The sequence below is a fragment of the Rattus rattus genome, chromosome 6, assembly GCF_011064425.1.
Source record: "Rattus rattus isolate New Zealand chromosome 6, Rrattus_CSIRO_v1, whole genome shotgun sequence".
Lineage (NCBI taxonomy): Eukaryota > Metazoa > Chordata > Mammalia > Rodentia > Muridae > Rattus > Rattus rattus.
In genome coordinates, this window is record NC_046159.1 from 73499291 (window position 1) to 73518262 (window position 18972).

The 18972-nt window shown below is 44.0% G+C and overlaps 1 protein-coding gene across 1 annotated transcript in view; it reads right to left on the reverse strand.

The window, feature by feature from the left end:
• Dnah6 (dynein axonemal heavy chain 6) overlaps positions 1–18972 on the reverse strand; it is a 196073-nt gene that overhangs the window by 48972 nt on the left and 128129 nt on the right. Inside the window, 10 exon segments of the mRNA XM_032906333.1 lie at positions 1592–1659; positions 2599–2763; positions 5397–5522; positions 6519–6722; positions 7779–7975; positions 8704–8827; positions 13000–13261; positions 14751–14986; positions 16192–16359; positions 17701–17943. Of these exon segments, the coding sequence (XP_032762224.1) occupies positions 1592–1659; positions 2599–2763; positions 5397–5522; positions 6519–6722; positions 7779–7975; positions 8704–8827; positions 13000–13261; positions 14751–14986; positions 16192–16359; positions 17701–17943 (1793 nt within the window).

The window sequence follows — 18972 nt, forward strand, 5'->3', positions numbered from 1 at the left end:
GAGTGTGTGTCTCATGGTGTGTGTGTGTGTGTGTGCAGAAAGTGTGGACTTGTGAGTGGTGTGAGTGTGTGTGCAGATGGAGGTCAGGTGGTGACTTCTGGTGGCATTCCTCAGCAACGCTACCCAACTTATTTTGAGGCTGGCTTCGTTGGTCTGGAGCTCAGCTGCTAGGCTGGGCTGGCTGACTGGAGACCTCCGGGCCTACCTCTACCTTCCCAGCACACATGGCTTTTTATGTGAGTTCTGTGAATTGAACTCAGGTCTCAGGGACCTCAGAGATGGCTCGGCAGGTAAAACTACTTGGCACCAGAGCTGATGACTTGAGTTCAGCTCCTAGATTCCATACAGGGAAAAGAGATTACTAACTCTGACAGGTGGTGCTCAGACTTCTACACACGCTCCATGGCCCGCAGATAAGACACTCCCCACTATATAATAAATAAATATAAAAGCTGAGCTCAGGTCCCTCTGCTTGCCCTAGGGCTTTAAGGACTGTGTCTCCCCAGCTGGTAAAGCAGCTCTGATTCCCAATCTTGTGTGTCCAAGGTCTGGTCTCTATCATTGTTTTCATGGCACCGACTTGTTTGGAGGGAGCCATTTTACCAGTCTAATCACTCAATGCCATTCGATAATGCTTCCCTATGCTGGGCTGGAAATAGGAACATTCCACACAGGATCAAAAAAAAAAAAACATGGGAGATTATGAAAACTTAACACCTCAAAGAAATAATTCTTCTCTATAAATGATCTGTGAATGTATTCTTATAACACAGCAAAAGAGGAAAATATATAAACTCTTTTGTTCACTTCATCTGCACATCTAGTGCCCTCCTTAGAGGCAGGCATGCTCTGAGAAGCTCCTTCTGAGGTTCTCCCTGTGCATGGGCCGTTGCGATGGCTCAGTGGTCAGTGCTTGCTGCCGAACCTGGAGACTTGAGTTCAGTCCCCGAGACCCAGGAGGTGGAGGGAAAGCACCAACTCCTGTGCTTGTCCTCCGAGTGCTGAAGTTCAGGTGCTCACAACACACGGGTACACGCAGTGAATAGAATGGAATAAAATAGCAAGGCATGGCATATGATAATGTGAATGTATGACCTGATACACGTAAAGGTTAATGATAACATCTTCAGAGGCATGTTTATGTGTGCATAGACATGGAATGTGTTCAATGATACGTTGTTAAAATAACACTATGGGTAGTGTTTAGAGTTCGATACCACATTTAAAAAAAGACCTGCTTAGCTGTGAATTGATAAGATCTGATATGTTTTTTGAGATTTCTTTTATTATTTGTTTTTCTTTGTCCACATTTCTAAACAATGGCTAGAACGATCATTCACAGGCTAAGAGTGCATGCTACTCTTGCAGAAGCCCCAAGTTTCTTTCCCAGAGCCCTCGGTGGGTGGCTTATAACCTCCTGTAACTCCAGCTCCAAGGGATCTGAAGGTACTTGCACTCTGATACACAGAGACAAACATGTCCGCACAGGGTTAAATACAAAAAATAAATATAAAAAACCCCTTCTAAATAAGATATTAGGAAACCCATAGCCATCACCCAGCTTCCCATCCATACTCTCTAGTCCCGTTACCTTAGCAACTGGTCCTCCAGACCCGACTTAGTTACAGTGAAGTTGATGATGGTGACTTTAATGCACACCTGGAAGAGGAGCATGAAGCACATGATTGCCTAAGTGTCAGCTGGCATAAAACAATGTTTTGTTTTTGTTTTTGTCTTTTAGATGTAAACAGGATTCCCTATTATCTGGGAATGCATCCCTAGTCTGGTTTGCATTCATAGGCCTATGCCCTATGCACACATGCCAAGCGTAGCACGGCTTTCGAAATTCAAACATGATTTTACCAGTAGGAGTGGTCATCTCCTCCCACTCTTCCTCCACCCAGGTTCCTACATGATAGTTGAAGGACTGAAGAGTCAGAGAAAGCTTGGCAGCAGCACTTCCGTATCCAGAACTCAGGTTTGAATTCCAGCAGTGCCCTTCAGGGCTTTCATGTTGGGCAAGCCTTTTCATCTCTGTCAAGCTTTAGTTTCTGATAGTTATTAAAGAATTAATAGGGTATCTGTGGGGGCCAATCAAGGTAATAAAATTTCTCGGTTATCTATAGTGACTTGCACATAATGGCTTTGTTAAAAAGCTTTATTTGTAATAAAATGAGCTTTACCTCTTTCATTTCGTCGTATTAGTATACTCTCAGAATAGTCAGACTTCTCTTGTAGATCAATGACAAAGAGAAGAAAGATAGTACCTTCTGCCATGTCTAACAACACTTACAGGGGCTTTAGCCAACAGTCCTGTAAGTTCACTCAGTCACTAAGTCCTTCCAAAGGGCGACACTTTTATTTGGGAGTACAGGACAGGGACATTTTTGAACAAGGCTGTGAGATAGGTCACGCTCTGGGATCTGTCTGGGTGGGGCACTTGTGTCCTATGACAGGAAGGGAGGGTGGCAGAGGGAGAAAGGGAGTGTAGGAGAGGTCCTTAGCCGATCCCTGCAGGTGGGAGTCCACCAAGCCTTAGAGACTTATCCCACATAATTCAGCTGGGCGGAAAGTTCCAGACTAGCAGCTCATATGCACCTCAGGCAGGTAGTGGGGATTCGGCATTTTGGTGGTCATGTAGAACCTGAAACTCTTGTCGTAATCGATGTCTGAATCTCCGAGGCGGATGAGCAGTCTTCCGCCACTTATGAAAGTCTGCTTTAGAAGGATGGGCTCCAGGGCTGGATCCAAGACTTCCCTGAGCTGTAAAAGAAAAATGGAAAGGTGCGAAGAAGCAAGGAGTTGAAAGTGAATGTCACCAACTTGTCACTTAAGGGCCTCAGAATTTACTTTGAATAAGTACTTTCCCCCGTGATCATGTGTTTCCTAACACAAAGGCAGGGTGTTAATTTAGAATAATCTCACATGCTGCCTACGAGAACTAAGGCAGTCGAGCAAAGGTCGGTGATGGGATCTGACTGCTGGGTGACCCACTCCTCAGCTGTCTGTGTGGCAACTCATTTTTCTGAAAGTCCTTCTTGATCTCAAAAAACTAAACTTGCCCTTGTGGCCACGTTAATACTCTGCCTTGAGATCACTTAAGACTGTATGCTTCATTGGTGAGCTCCTGGCTCAGTGAGAGACCCTGTTTCCAAAAACAAGGTGGAAATTGAAAGAAGATGAAACCTGAAGTCAACTTCTGACCTCCACATGCATATACGACCCCATGAACCACCTCCTCCCTGGCCTCCACATCAAGAGCTGAGATAACAAGATCAGTTTCACAGTCATTAATGGGTAGGCAAAGGGTCCGACAGAACCATTGTAGCAGATGCAGAGGGAATCTAAGAATGGGTACCATGGTAATGACCCAATGCCCTGGAGAGCAGGAAAGTTGCAGTATCCTCTCCTGGCTGGGGGCCCGACTCCCAAGTGTGTTTTGCTCTTGCACAGGGGCACAACGCTAAGGAAGGAACTTTGTCCTCTGCTGTGAATGAGGTAAGTCCCCGGGACCTCTTGAGATTCAAGGTAAACACAAGTTGAGAACACAGTTGAAGCTAACGTAACGGTGCTAACGTCTTCTGGAGATGTCCTTCTGCAACATGACACAAGGCAGGGTATGGGATTCATTCTAGCACCTTCTCTGTGCTGGCCACAGCTTGGCTGCAATGAGGTCCTGGTGCTCAGTGTGGCTTGAATGGGGAGTATTGTTAATCATTTTGGATTTTCTAAGCAGTCAAGACTGCACAGATAGTTCAACTTCTTAATGCCTCAGTTTCTCCACTGGAGGAATGGAATAATAATGGTAGCTATCTGTTAATAATCAATCCATCTAATTGTAAGGTTGAAGTGAGGATTAATGAGTTAGGATATTGAGAACCAAAGCGTGACAAACCAAACCACAAACCACAAACCAAATGGGATGACATCATATTAATTATTGGTCCTTGTTATCATGAAAGGGCTGCAGCTAAGTTACCACAGGTCAGCGCCCTTTCTGTTCATTCTTTGTGCTGAATCAGAGATACTTCAACATAGGATTTCCGTAGTCACAGCTCATGCTTTTATTTATCCCTTACTCCCTTATAAACATTCATGGTGCCTGAGTCCTGTGGCCCAAGAGACCTTCTTCCTGGATCGAGCTGAGACAGAAATCACAGCTTAAATCCCACCCTCTCCAAAAAGATCTGTGCTGGTTAGTTTTTATTGTTAACTTGAGAAAACCTAGATTCATTTGAGACGTTGGAGCCTCAGCAGAGGGCTTGCCTAGATCCAACTGGCCTATGCGCATATTTGAGGGCCCAGCCACCCCTGGGTGGGTGATTATGGGCTGTATTAACAAAACTAAGTAGGAGTCAGTGAAGGAGCCAGCAAGCAACATGGCCTTCCTCAGTGATGGACTGTGACTTGGAAATGTAAGTCAAACATTTAATCTTTCATCCCCAAGATGCTTTTTGTGAGAGCGTATTACCCTAGCAATAGGACGAAACTAGACTGGAACGGTGTCCCTGTTCTTACTGCCATCTCTGTACCCTGCTTGCTCTTTAAAGCTTTTGCTTGAAAGATCTCTTCCTCCCCATCACTTCCGTCTTTACTATCTTTGTTCCCAATGAGTCTGTGGGCTTTTGAGGGCAGGGGACCCTGTCTGTATTCCTTGCAACTTGTTCTGAAATGTTTTTGGGATGAGTGAATGATGTAAGGACATTAGTCTTGGAGTGATAAATCTCACAGTAGAACATCTTAACTCAGTGAGCCACTCCTCTGGGGGTGTGAATGCACTCGGTTGGTAGAGTGTTTGCCCAGCGCCCAAAGACCCAACTCCTAGCACAGCACTGCAAACCCCAGCTTTGGTGACACATATCTGTAATCCCAGCATTTAGGAGGTAGAAGGATGTGGATTAAGAGTTCAAATTAATTTTTGGCTACATAGTAAGTTTGAGACCAGCCTATATACATGAGACCTGTCTAAAAAACAAGGGTTCATCTTTATTATTGATCCCTTTAATCTGACCATATGCCCAAGTAGAAATAATGATTACATTTACCAGAACAGTGCGTGTTTCATCATTAGTGTATGACATGTATGTAGACAAGGGTTCCTGCTGTCTTTACCGCTTTGAATTTTTGGTCCTTTAAGAACTACAGCAAGGTTTGGGAATGAGCAGCACGGTAAGAAGGGATTCTTAGACACAAAATAGTGGGGTGGAAAATTCTTTCAGCCCACAGATCTCAGCTCATCTGAGAATTTACTACTCAAGTAGCAACCGGTTTGACGCATTTGATAATGGACTTGACTGGTGTCCTTCGCATGTGCAGATGCGATCTCTTGACCTGAACAGCATTGCAGACATCTGACAGTTAGGAATTAACATGAGAGGGCAAAGTAATAATCGAACCTCTTCCAGTAAGACAGGTAAACCCAGTCGGATGGAATTTTCCAGTATTCGTAAGAAATTGGTGTCTGTAAGCTTAATGACCTTTAACCCACTCTTGCTTTCTTTGTTTCTTATCCAGCGATTGGCCTGGTGTGAGAAAGCACAGAGAAGATCAAATGCCAGTCTAGAATTAAATTGGAGATACGAAAAACAATCCCCATCCCAAACAAAAGGAACAAAAAATTCCTCTCCCCAATAAAACCCTATTAAATCCAATGTTTGAGTTTCCTCTTTGTGTTCAAATTTAAAACAAAGGAAGAAAAGAGCCACCCAGGAAAGCCCAGGCTCTTGGTGGTGTGGTAATTTAAATATGCTTGGCCCTTGGGAAGCATCACCATTAGGAGGTGTGGCCTTGTTGGAGGAAATAAGTCACCAAAAGGGTGGGCTTTGAGGTCCTGTGCTCAAGCTCCACCCAGGGTTCCTGCAAAAGACTGTCTTCTGGTTGCCTTAGGAACAGGACGTGGAACTCTTAGCTCCTCCAGCACCATGTCTGCTTTCAAGCTGCCATGCTTCCTACCATGATGACAATGGACCAAACCTCTGAAACTGTAAGCCAGCTCCAAGTAAATGTCGTCCTTTCTAAGGGTTGCCTTGGTTGTGGTGTCTCTTGACAGCAATGAAACCGTCGCTTACACAGGCAATCGGCATCCTTTCTGTGAGTTTCTCAGGGGCTTCCTGTTCTACTCCTCACTATGCATTTAGGAAGCCAGATAGCAGGCGGCTGTAAATTGAAGGCAGGTTTGCCTGCAACTCCATTTATTCTGACTTCGCCCCGATTCCTCAGACTTTTAGGATGCATCATCATGCATTTCTGCCGATTTGTATGCTCCCCAGTTGAAAATGGAAAGCCAGTAGCCAACTTTTTAATCAAAGTCAGTCAAAAGGAAGAGTGGAGGGCTCTCCTGCAGGTCCCTTCTGATTTTTCACAAAACTGAATACTTCTGTAAGACGAGGGACTCCGAGGAGAAGCCTTCTCAACTCCCTAGATCTAAGTCTCCTGTGGTCTTTCAACCGTGTTAAAAATCCTCTCTTACATGTTATACCCAGCAGAGGGCCACTCGCTAATAAGCGTTTGTTACTCACTTGATCTTGGGGATCAATCATCAAAGGCCACCTTCTCCCCTGAGTTACCAAAATGCCATTTTCAGTGGATATCAAGTCTCTGGGCAGCCCATCTGCGTTCCACTGCCGGATTTCGTAGGGATCGCCAAGAGTGTTAATGAGGCTGAAGGAGGGGTCAATGGGGATATCCAGGGCCAGGCAGGAGTCAATCCAGCACTCTATAAGCTGTAAGGAGAAACATTTACTATGTGATGGAGAGCAGTAGGAAGCTGCAGCCGGGATGGCCACACCATGTCATTGCTATAACTTCAGGCATGCTCTTTTCCTGTGTGGACTTCAGATGTCTCTTGGGAGAGTCTGGAACCATGTGGAGAAGAATGGAGTTCTCACAATAGCTGTGAGTACTACTGCCTGATACAGAATCATCTTTCCCCTCCTCCCAACCGGGGACCAACACCGAACCAGAGGATCCCTGAGTGCTTTCCGAGTCTGGGTGACTCTAAGACTATGTTCCACTGCTCATGAAGGTGAACATTTTTAGGAAGTTATTTAATGAAAAATGACTATGTAATTCTTCCTGTTAATTTGGTACTTTGGAAATTGCATATAGACAGAATATGAATGTGATGTATATGATGTATATGTATATACTCTCAAATACTTATTGATCTTGCAAAGGACTTGCGTGAGGTTCCTAACACCCATGTTAGATGTTTCACAACTGTCTGTAACTCTGAACACACACACACACACACGCACACACACACGCACACACACTATATCTATATCTATATCTGTATCTATATGACAAAAATTCCAGAAAACACAGATTCATCCAGTGTTCTGCTTCTTCCTGTTTCCTGTCTCCTTCCTCAAGTGCTCTGTGCCTGTCTTACCTCTTCACACACACTGAGTTTAGATGCCATTTCTGACATGATGGTAGGGACCTCACTGTATCCCTCCTGTCCCCAAGGTTACCGTGTTGAATGATGGATAGCTTTACAATGTAGAAGCCGGAAAGGGAGAAATATGTTATTGGAAACTCAGGTGTAGATGGTCACCAGAGCCAATGGGAGAGGTGAAGGTCCGTGTGTGTGCGTGTGTGTGCGTGTGTGTATGTGTGTGTGTGTGTGTGCACCCTGTGTGTGTATATAAATATATACTTCTGCCCTGGTGAAGTGTCATAGTGGAGAACTTCCATTTAAACCTAGGAAAATGACCTTCCATACTCCACCCGGTTCCCCTTGCTTCTGCCACTCTCCACATGGCAGTCTTACTCACCAACTGCCTATACTGGGCTGTGAAGGCCCCGTAATAAGCCACGCACGCGGCTGCTATAAACACGTTTCCAACGATGTTTGCGATCTCCTCCTGGAATTTCTCAATGCTTTCTTCCCACCGGACCTGCTCATCTCCCAATGCAGCCGTCAGCTTTCCAGCCCGTACCAGGCGCGCTTTGGTCAGGGCCATGGTTTTTGCTGCGAGATTTTGAAAACACCTGGTCAGGTTAGCCAATATTTTCCAAATTACTAAGAGCTGATTGGCTTGCTTTGGTTTCCAAATGAGCTATTGTTATGTAGGTAATGTTGTCAATTCATCTGTACAGAAGCTCACACCAACTCCCTATGTGTGTACGTTTCAGAGCCAAGTCTGGCCTCTTTTGTGTTAAGAACTTCCTGTGCATGCCTTACTTTTGCTAGAGGTAGTGTTCTCCGTAGCCCTGCTGTATTTATTGTCTAGACCAAAGCCATGTGTTCTTTTGAGTTATAATGTGAATGTTCCAACAAGCCATTTTGTGTGTAAGATGGTGAATTAATACAGTATCTTCATTCTTCCCATCTGGAACTAGAAGGCTCATGAAAGAATGGCAGTGAAAGTACATCCTGCAAGTCAGATTAAAGCTGAGATCTGGGAGCCGGAGGGATGGCTCAGCAGGTGCGAGCGCTTACTACTTCTGAAAAGGACTTGAGTGTGGTTCCCAGCGCACATTAGATGGTTCACAACTGACTGTAACTCTGGCTTTGGGGGATCTGATGCCCTCTACCGGCTCCTACAGGCACTGCACTTGTGTGCTTTCCCCACACACGGTTAGACATAATTAAACATAAAATAAGGTCTTTTAAAATGCTATGATCTGACTCTGAAAACTCTTCCTCTTTTTGGAAATCAGACCTTTCCTGCCTGGAATGAGCTATGAGCCTCTTACCCAGACTTTCTTTCTCATTCACGCCTTTGTCGTACTCCTCTTGCAAAGCCCTTATTTGCTCTTCCACTTGCTTCAGCAATTTCTGCTTTTCTTTCAGAGTAGTTATTGTAGCATCAAGTTCAGCCTGACAAAAGCAAGGGAGCAAATCAGTCCCACAGAGATTGATTTGCCTATGCATTAAGTTTGTTAAGAATATGGTTTATGTTCATTTTAACTTGTTCCCAAAGACTTTCGTCTTGCACAGATCGGGCTAGGATGTAGCTTGGTTGGTAGGATACTTGTTAGCGTGTATGGAGCCCTAGGTTTGATCCCTAGTGCTTCATAGAACCAGGCACAGTGGCGTACACCCACAGCTGTAATCCCAACAACTGTAGTTAGAAGCAAGAGCTATCACTGATTGCATAGCACGTTTAAGGTTAGCCTGGGCTACATGAACCCCCCCCTCCATAAAGAAAAATATAAGATCAGAAACAAGCAAACAAAGTAACAACAAGACAATGCTGTGGTGATTTGAATGTGCTTGGCCTAGGGAATGATACTATTAGGAGGTGTGGCCTTGTTAGAGTAAGTGTGTTACTGTAGGGGTGGGCTTTGAGACCTTCCTCCTAGCTTCCTGGAAGACAGAATCTCCTGTAGAACTCTCAGCTCCTTCAGCACCATGGCTGCCTGGACACTGCCATGCTTCCAATCATAATGATAACAGACTGAACCTCTGAACATGTAAGCCATCCCCAATTAAATATTGTCCTTTATAAGAATAGCCTTGGGCATGGTGTCTCTTCATAGCAGTAAAACCCTAAGTAAGAAAAAAGTTGGTACCAGGAATGGGGTATGCTGTTATAAGCCTGAGCATGCTTTTGTTTGGAGAAATGTGGATCTTGGGATATTGGAAAGCAGTGGAATGCTTTAAGTGGGTCTTAATGGATCATCCTAGTAGGAATATGGAAGACATTAATGGATCATCCTAGTAGGAATATGGAAGACATTGGTGCTGAGGGTGAGTTGAACTATGCAGCCCTGGCCTAAGAAGTTTCAGTGGAGAAGGATTTCAGTGGGTAGCCTAGAGACTCTTCTTGAGATATTTTGGTGAAGAATGTGGCCACTTTTTGCCATTTTCTGAAGAGTCTACCTGAGGCTAAGGTAAAGAGATTTATATTAATTGCATTGACAAAAAACAAAACAAAACAAAAGTCCAGCAGAGACTGTTTTCTGATTTAGTCTCATGAAGAGGGTTTTGATCAAGGATAGCCAAGTTTAGAAAGGAAAAATATAAAATGTATGGTTCAAGTAATAAAGGACACTAGAAAGTGTAATGGAGCTGAACCCTGTGTTCAAGGAGATAAACAGATTAAGGAAGTGGGGATATCAGAGCAAGCTCCCAGCCAGCTAAACTTATCGTTTGTGTTTGCATTTGAACAAGGAATGGTTATGTTAGGTGTTATCACCTGGTTATTGTTTTCATTTGGACTTTTAATCTGGAATGAGTTACAATCCATAAATGGAGGGCACACTTGTGATCCAGATCCTGAGGCTAGAAGACACAGGCTTTTGATCCTGATTTTGAGGAATAGTGGCCATGGAAAAGCTTTGGCTCAGGCATGTTGGTACACACTTTTAATCATAGGAGACGAAAGCAAACAGATCTCTGAGTTCAAGGCTAGCCTGGGACAGAACAAGTTCTAGATGAAGAAAAGCTTAAGTCCAGGCACAATGATACATGCCTTTAATCCCAGCATTCAGGAGACAGAATCATGCATATCTTTGAATTCAAGGTCAATCTACATAGCAAGTTCCAGGACAGCAAAGCTTAGTGAAGGAGTTAGAAAATAGAAAGCTGGTGATGATGTAATAGGACAAGGGGGCCATATTCCAGCCCCAGCAAGGAGCAGAACTTGGCAATTTCAGCCACGTGGCTCTGACTTTAGAGTCAAAAAGAGAGGGGATACTGGCACAATTGATGCTGGTAAGGTGGAGTTAAGAAATTAGCAGTGATTAGCAGGGAAGAACCAGCATCCCCGAGGTGAAATCTTCTGGGAAGTGTTTTCTGAGAGTACAAAAAAAAAGCTGTGTTCCAAAGATAACCAAGGTTCCACCTTGTGTTGCGGCTGGACTTGGTAATGTGTAAGAATCACCCAGGTGGTATTAGTTTTGAAGGCATGAAGGGGTTGTGGAGAGCGGCTGAGAGGCTTGGCACTGTGAGAAGCCAGGAGAGGCCATTGATGAAGGTGCAGCCTCAGTTGCAGTTGCTGGTCCAGGACTGAAGTGGTCGAGCAAAGACGTTGAGGCTTGACACCATATAGGGAGCCTATAGCAGGCTTTTGGTGAAGCCCAGTTGGAGTGGAAGACCCCAGCATACTGGAGATGCCAGTACCATGAAATGAGCAGCAAGAATAGCAGCAGCAGTAAAGCAGGGTCAACCAGACTGCTACAGAGGGCAAAGCTGGAGAAGTGACCCAAAGCCTTTGGAGAAGCTCAGAAGACCATGTGTGGATTCCAGACACTGGAACAAGAAGCTGTGAAGTTGAAGTTGCCTTGGAGACCCCAAGATGTTAGAGAGTCAGAGCCATGGGTACCTGCCAAGGAAAGCTGCTGACAGGGAGTGGGACCAGCCCGGGAGAATGTCAGATCTGCCAACAGAAGTCAAGGAGGATGAAAGGAGTCGGAGATCTGAAGAGCACTTTGATGTCAGACATGGAGACTCAGAGTTTGGAGTCTGCCTAGGTGGTTTTCTGTCTTGTTTTGGTTCAGTATTTTCTCGCCATGGTATTTTGGAATGGTAATGCATATCATGCATAATGATGGAGGTATGCGATCTGCTTTTTAATTTTGATTTCTTAAGGGATTACAGTTATGGGATTGATGAATCTCAGAAGAGTCTTGGAACTTTGGATTTTTTACATTGGTGAGACTATTATAGACTATGGGACTTTTTAAGTTAGACTAAATATATTTTGCATTATGCTATGCCTAGGTATGGTCCCCATAACCTCATGTGTTTGAACAAGCCTATGGGGGCCAGGGAGTGGAATGTGGTGGCTTGAATATGCTTGGCTCGGGGAGTGGCACATTTAGGAAGTGTAGCCTTGTTGGAGGAAGTCTGTCACTGTAGAGTTGGTCTTTGAGACTCTCCTCCTAGATGCTTGAAAGGCAGTCTCTCTTGTTTGCTTTCAGAGCAAGATCTAGAACTCTCAGCTCCTGTAGCCATGCCTGTGTGGATACTGCATGCTTCCTGCCATGGTAACGGACTTAACCTCTGACCCTGAAAGCCAGCTCCAATGAAATGTTCTCCTTTATAAGAGGTGCCTTGGTTATGGTATCTCTTCACAGAAATAGAAAACCCAAACAAGACAATGGCCAACAAAACAAATCATGAAATGAATAGAGAAACAGATATAGTAGTTACCACAATGGATTTTGATTTTAAATAATAAAACAAATTGAATATTCATGTATAATGGGTTTCATTATGATATTTCCATTCATGTATGTAATATATATTTATCACATTCACTTTCCATTACTCTCTTGTGCTCTTCCTATTCTCTCCAATTCTCCTCCATTTCTAGCTAGCCTCCCTTCCACTTTTATGCCTTTTGTTTTATGAGTTTCATTAGGGTTTCTTACAGGAACATGGGCACCATGCTAGAGGGAAAGTGTTTTTTCCTCCCCCGTGATGGTGAACTACTGCTTGTTTCTTTCAGGCTGTGAACCAGACCAGGACTACTTCTTTCTCCTCTGCCTCCACCCGCTGCGTCTTGGTTCTCTTTCTTCACTATGCTGAGCACTTAACTGGCTGGCTCTGTAGGGTAACCACAGAGCTAGAGCAATATTTACTCTCTGGGTGTGAGTAGAAAAGTTTCGCTCATCCCTGCTCACTACCCTTGGCTTTGGTAACCTGCTCCACTTAGAGTTCATTTTTTGTTCTTCTTGAGAAGACTGAGGACCTCATGTCTGATCCGGGGTTCATTGGTTCTGATACCTGAGATGACACCAACAGGTGTGGGAACGCAGACCCGCAAGAGACTATGAGAAACTTCACAAGCACCGCAGTCATATGTCCCTTTCTCCCCTGATACAAAGGACATGAATCTACTCAAGGGTCACTTTCTTCTTATGCTACAAAAGACTGACTCTAGAGAACATTTCTGTGGGAAAATCATCTCTGCCTGCCATTTCTAAAACTGAGAGACTATTCAGGATTGCAATTACTCTCCACAGTGGCCTCCTACAGAGAGCGTGAGTGACTGTTATTTATGACCTTCCATTCTACAAAATGTCATGATATAAATAAGGTACCTGGGCAGCACGGAGTTTCTGTCTCTTTGGTTCGACTTCCTTGACCACCCGAGAGTACAGATCCATGGCTCTCACCCACATGCACATGGATTTACAGGCCTTGGACACCTTTTCCACCTTTTCAGGCACGAAGTCAGGGTTGTTGATGTACCTTTGAAGCTTTGCCAGAATCTGAGGTTTTATGTTTTCCTTATCATATTCTAAAAGCCTTCTTAGAAAGTTAGAGTCACCAAGAAGTTGCTTTGCTGTTGGCCAGTCCGGCCTGAAAGACAGACCACAGTGAGTTAACAGCATTGCCATCAACAATGGGATAAACACCAAGATGAACTCCTGTAAGAGCATTATAATATTACGTAGTAGGTGGGGAATCTTAACCTTGGCACTGTAATTTTGATAATGGCCAAACTAATTCATGGGGAGAGAGGGAATTGGATGATTAATATCTACAGCTTAGATTTTCTAGAGAATAAAATATAAAATAAGAGAGTTTTAGAAATGTAAGACATTACGGAAACAGTAATTTTAATTTTATCTATCTATCTATCTATCTATCTATCTATCTATCTATCTATCTATCTATCTATCTATCTATCTATCTACCTACCTACCTACCTATCTATACCATCATCTTTCCAAGATAGGGTTTCTCTGTGTAAGACTGACTGTCCAGGAATTCACTCTGTGGACCAGGCTGGCTTTTAAGTTACAGAGATCAACTTGCCCTGCCCCCTGAGTGCTCGGATTGAAGGCGTGCACCACCATGACCTGGCTAGAAACCGTAGGTTCGATGAAGCATCATCTTATTGTTAATGATGTGCTGGGTCTGTGTGTGGGAATGTACATGTGGGAGTGAAGTTGCTGTGAAGATCAAAAGAGACATGGGATCCCCTGGACCGGGTTACAAAAGGGTGTGAACCAGCTGATGTGTGTGCTGGGAACTGGTCTGAGGTCCCCCGCAAGAGCAGAGCAGCAGGTCCTCTTAACTGTTGAACCATCTCTCTAGCCTTCAGAGATTTTAAAAAAATAATACGGCAATTCCTACATTTTATCCTTGGCTTCAACTTTGACCTTTTAATTCTCTTGCTAGGATGTCTTTAAAAATGCCTTCTAGATGTGCCTAGTCTTATTGCAACTTGATAGGCCAAGGCTGGTGGAAGCCTCCCCTTTTCTGAAGAGATGATGTGGATGAGGGAGGAGAGGGGGAAGGACTTGGAGGAAAGGAGGAAGAGGAAAACTGTTGATCAAACAATAGAACATATATGTTAAACATATAATTATATATTATATACATGAACATACATCTATATGAAATATATATGTATATGGAATTTAAAAAAGGGTTGTATTGTTGAAGAAAATCTGAAAACTAAGTGTTATCAAGAGGAAATCTGCTTGGCATAATATACACTCGATGATCTATTATGACGAAGTCACTGCCTGTCTGCCTGGCCCCCTCTCATTCCATGAAAATTGTGGTTCTCCAAACTTTTTCCAAGGTTCAGATTTCTAACTGAGCATCTTCTCTGTCTCCCCCCACCCCAATTGCCTGCATTCTATAGACAGTAGTTTTATATTTTCCACTATCTGTCATAAAATAGACACTGGATAAGACACTTGTTGGGTAATTTTTTTGAGTGACCTATCAAACCAAAGAGAGTGGTTGGAGAACAGAATGAATATACATATAGGAAAAACATGAGAAAGGGGAACATTGATGAAAGGGAACTCTCACCAGACATCCAGTGACTTACTTGGCATTTAAGAGGATGGAGATGGCTTCCATCACAGTCATGACCAAGTCAGGGGGCTTTGTGAAGACTCGGATTTCAGAGATATCTGCTTTGTCTAAGGAATCCAGTGCTTTATTGGCAGCCTCAAGGGCAGGGAGTGCCTCTTCCAGGTCTCTCTGGGCATCATCAGCAATCGCTTGAGTCTCTTCAGCTTTCACCTTTGCTATTGCTTCATCTTCTTGCACAACATTACGGACCTAGCCACAGAATCAAGGTTGCTGAAGAGGTCTCATTAAGGCTGAGCCTCCTTGTCTACCATCTAAGTACTAACCAGGCCCAACCCTGCCTTGCTTCTGAGATCAGATAAGATTGGGCACATTCAGCATGGTGTGGTTGAAGACCTGAGCATCCTTAGTTAGGAAAATCTGAATCTGAAATATTTAGAGCCCCAAACACTTCCATAAACAGAGAATTTCACATGTGACCTCATGTGACCACCACAGTCAAATGCAGGCAGCTAAAACCGATTGTACCAAGTTACTATAAGATGTTTATAAAGGTTATATGAATGGACTTGTGCTTAGTCTGGTATTGTATATCTCCTATGTGTGCAAACATTCAAAAATCTACAAAAATTCAAAACACTCCAAAAATTCAAGACATCTGACTTGCGTTTGAAAAGTCAGGATAATGAAGTGTATTTGTCCTTTGTGTTAGATCAATGGTGAGCAGGAATTCCATTCCTGTTGCTTTTTGTCTATCTTATGTCTTGTGATAAACTCAACAGTTTCTTCTTAGGTGGAGGAACAATTTTATAATTTCAGATATTGCTTTTCTCATGACCCTCAGTACTGGTCACTGAGTGGTACCAATTCTGTGATGGAGAACCATCCCAATTTGGTTAAGTGATATTGTTTACAACTTCAAACATTACTGAATTTCTAGGAAAAATAGCATTACTGATTCTGGTATCTATTTTAATGACACACATAACAAAATGATCTGATCACTTACTGTGGATTAATCTCGATTGTCAACTTGACAGAATTTACAATTGACACGGAATCACAACTCTTGGGTGTGTTTATAAAGTTGTTTCCAAAGAGGTTTGACTGAGCAGGGAAAGACCGACCCTGAATGTGGGTTGCACCATCCTATGGGCTGTGGGGGTCTTAAGGTCTTAAGACTGAAGAAAATGGAGAAAGCACACAGAACGTTGGTGTTCATCTATCTCTGCTTCTTGATTGTGAATACACTGTGACCAACTGCCTCACATTCCTGAAGCCACGGTGAACTGTACCCCTTCAGCCTGTTAGTGCAAACAAACCCTTCCTCCCTTAAGTTGCTTCCTGTCAGGTATTTGGTCATAGCAATGAGAAAATCGATAAACTTACTCTGTGCAATCCTTGAGGTTCCAACTGAAGCCTTCTTGCCCATATGACCATCCCATCCCACTAGATACCTGATCAGCACTTTCTTGGTCCACCACTAGTTTTTCCATCAGGGCTTCGACGTCTTGTGATTTCTGGAATAGCACAGGTTCTAAAGCCGAAAGGTCTAATTTCATTTTATCTACTAATATATTTGTTTCTAATAGCTTGGTGAGACCATTCTTTACACGATCTCGTGCCTAAATGACAACAAAAAATTCACAAGTGTTATAAGCTGTAGATTGCCACTCATTATTTATACATTAAATTTTATACCTACAGAATCATCATAGCAATCTGTAACACTTCGAGTTGTGAACCTACTACAAATAGGGAAACCTTTGTAGGTAGCACAGTGCTAGGAACTGGCCTCCTTATTTACTGGGTGTTTGCAGCTGAGCCCTCTGGCTATAACTGTGGGATGTCCCTGAACCATTGGGCACACTGAAGGAAGGGACCAAATATGTCCGAGGGGTGAAAACCCTAATCTAGGACTGCAGAGGTGGTACACAGTACAGGGACTCCTCTTGAGGGAAGAGGAGACACTGCTTTGAAGGTGTGTCAGAAAGATCATTTCAAATAGGCAGAAGTCAAAGGTGACTGTTGGGCTCCCAACAAGTCATGCATTTACAAAGCTAGGAAAGGTGTTTTAAATATCTAAGCAGCAAAGCCTTCTACTTGGGCTGGGTCTAAGATGTTGCAATTTTGGATCCTGTTAATTGGCTCTATTTCTGGGCCAAAGTTTAAATATGTCATGAGCACCGTGCCTTACGTATTTATTTTTCCCTTCACAGAATCTTATCTAAATTTTACAACAACCCAAGTAGGAACTGTAAGTATTTCTAAAGCTTATTTTCTAAATCGAAAAATTTATGAATTTTTGTTCTTATGAGATCTCATGTAGTATGGGTTAGCCTTTAAGTGCACTGTGTAGCTGAGGATGGCCTGAACTTCTGGTCTGCATCGTCCACAGTTCAAGTGCTGGAACTGAAGACATGTATCTCTCCCAGTTTAGGGTTATCTTCTTACAGATGAAAGCTTACAGACCTTCATCACAGGCTCAAGATTGTGACGTAAGAGGCAGAGCTCGGGTGGCATGGAGAGTGACAGTGAAGCCCTTGGTCATGGTGCTGGCCATCAGCACATGTTAGAGCATTCAGAACCCATCTCTGTGGCTCATCAGAGAGCTTTCGTCCATGTTAAACCGTACAGAGACAGTGAGGTCTCTGCTCAACGTCTGTGCTACTATGTTGGTTCTATTGGACCAACAACACATAAATAAAAGAAGGAAAATATAAACATTCAGGACCGGAGACATCCTAGCAGCACACAACAACCCCACCCCCAGCCCCCTTTTTGGTGTCATTATAGGTTGTGAGTTTGGTTCGGAGATGGCTCTTTAGAGAGAGATGAAGCTCCATGGTAGAGTGAAAGCTTAGCATTTGGGGCGAGATGGGTGTGTAGATCTTTTATTCACCCTCCAAAGTTTTGGCTTTAAGCACACACACACAAAAGGTGGGGTTCGACAAAACTAAACATACTGAAACTAGCTGCTTCCTCTTCTCAGTGAGCATGGTCAGGTAGAGATTGATGAGCTCCAGGTAGGAGGTGGGCGTGGTGTAGTAGCGCCTGCGCAGCTCGCTGTAGTAGCGATCTGCCATGTGGGAGACACTCAGGTGCACGTTCACACACATGAGGGAAAGTTTTTCTTTTAGTTCTTCGTTTCCAGTGTCGACAACTGAGAAAAATGACTTCGATACGGACAGAAGCGCTTCTCTGGGCCACTGTAAATGAAAAACATCCTGCCGGTCACCTTTACAACACACGGTTCAACAATTAAGAAACAGTGTTTGTCTGGGACTTCTTGGTCTAGCTCTTCCTTTCGCCTAGTTAACTCCTACTCCTGCTTTTGGGGTTTCGTGAACTGAACCTTATTCCAGGGGACCCAGGTCTGCATTTGCTCACCAATTTGCCCCCAGAACAGTGTCAAGCACGTAGAAGTTGCTGATAGACATCGGCTGATTAGAAGCAATGGGAGGTTATCTTTGGAATTCCATGCAGAGAATGGCAAAAGTCCCAAGGACCTTTAAATTTCCCTGTGCTACAGTAGCGAGGTCCGGTCTGTCAGTGGAATCGCTATCCCATAGTAAACCTTGACCTTCCCACTTCTCTTGTTTGAAGCTCCCCTGAGCCTTGGTCACATGTGACCCTTAGTTACTCTGTGCTCTTGCTGGGCAGCTGAGCACAGCTGGAGAGAAACCCTCTCCTCCCTCTCATCTTCCTGAGAGTTGCTTGTTTTCTGAGCCAGGGTCTTTCGCTCTGGGGCCCAGGTTGGTCTTGAATGAGGAGCAATCCTTCTGCTTTTAGCCTCCTGGGTGCTGATTATAAGCACCATGCTTGGCTCGCTCCCCCTTCCTTCATGAAGACAAGCCCCGAGAGCGTCTCTGACAAGCTCCTTTCTTAGCTCAGCAGTGTTGTGCTTTGTATGCGGGTCTCTCCACTTCTGTTTCCCCATTGAGTTACTTCCGGTGGGTGCTTTTGCTTGCTACATGAATGAAAAGATCAGAAGCAAAGGAGACGCCCCTGAGCTCTTCACCCAACCCCGGTATCTTCCCTTCTGCACTGGTACCTCTCAGACCTCCCCTCCTGTCACCCAGGGCCCTGCTCCTTCAGGGACGGCTGCACCCCACGCTTCCCTGCTAGTCAGTGTCATCGGTTCCACGAGGCTTAATGTTGTGTTGATTCTCCCCCTGGATCATTTTTATCAACACACCCAGAGTTTAAAATTGCTGTTCAAAAGTAGTTCTTTCTGG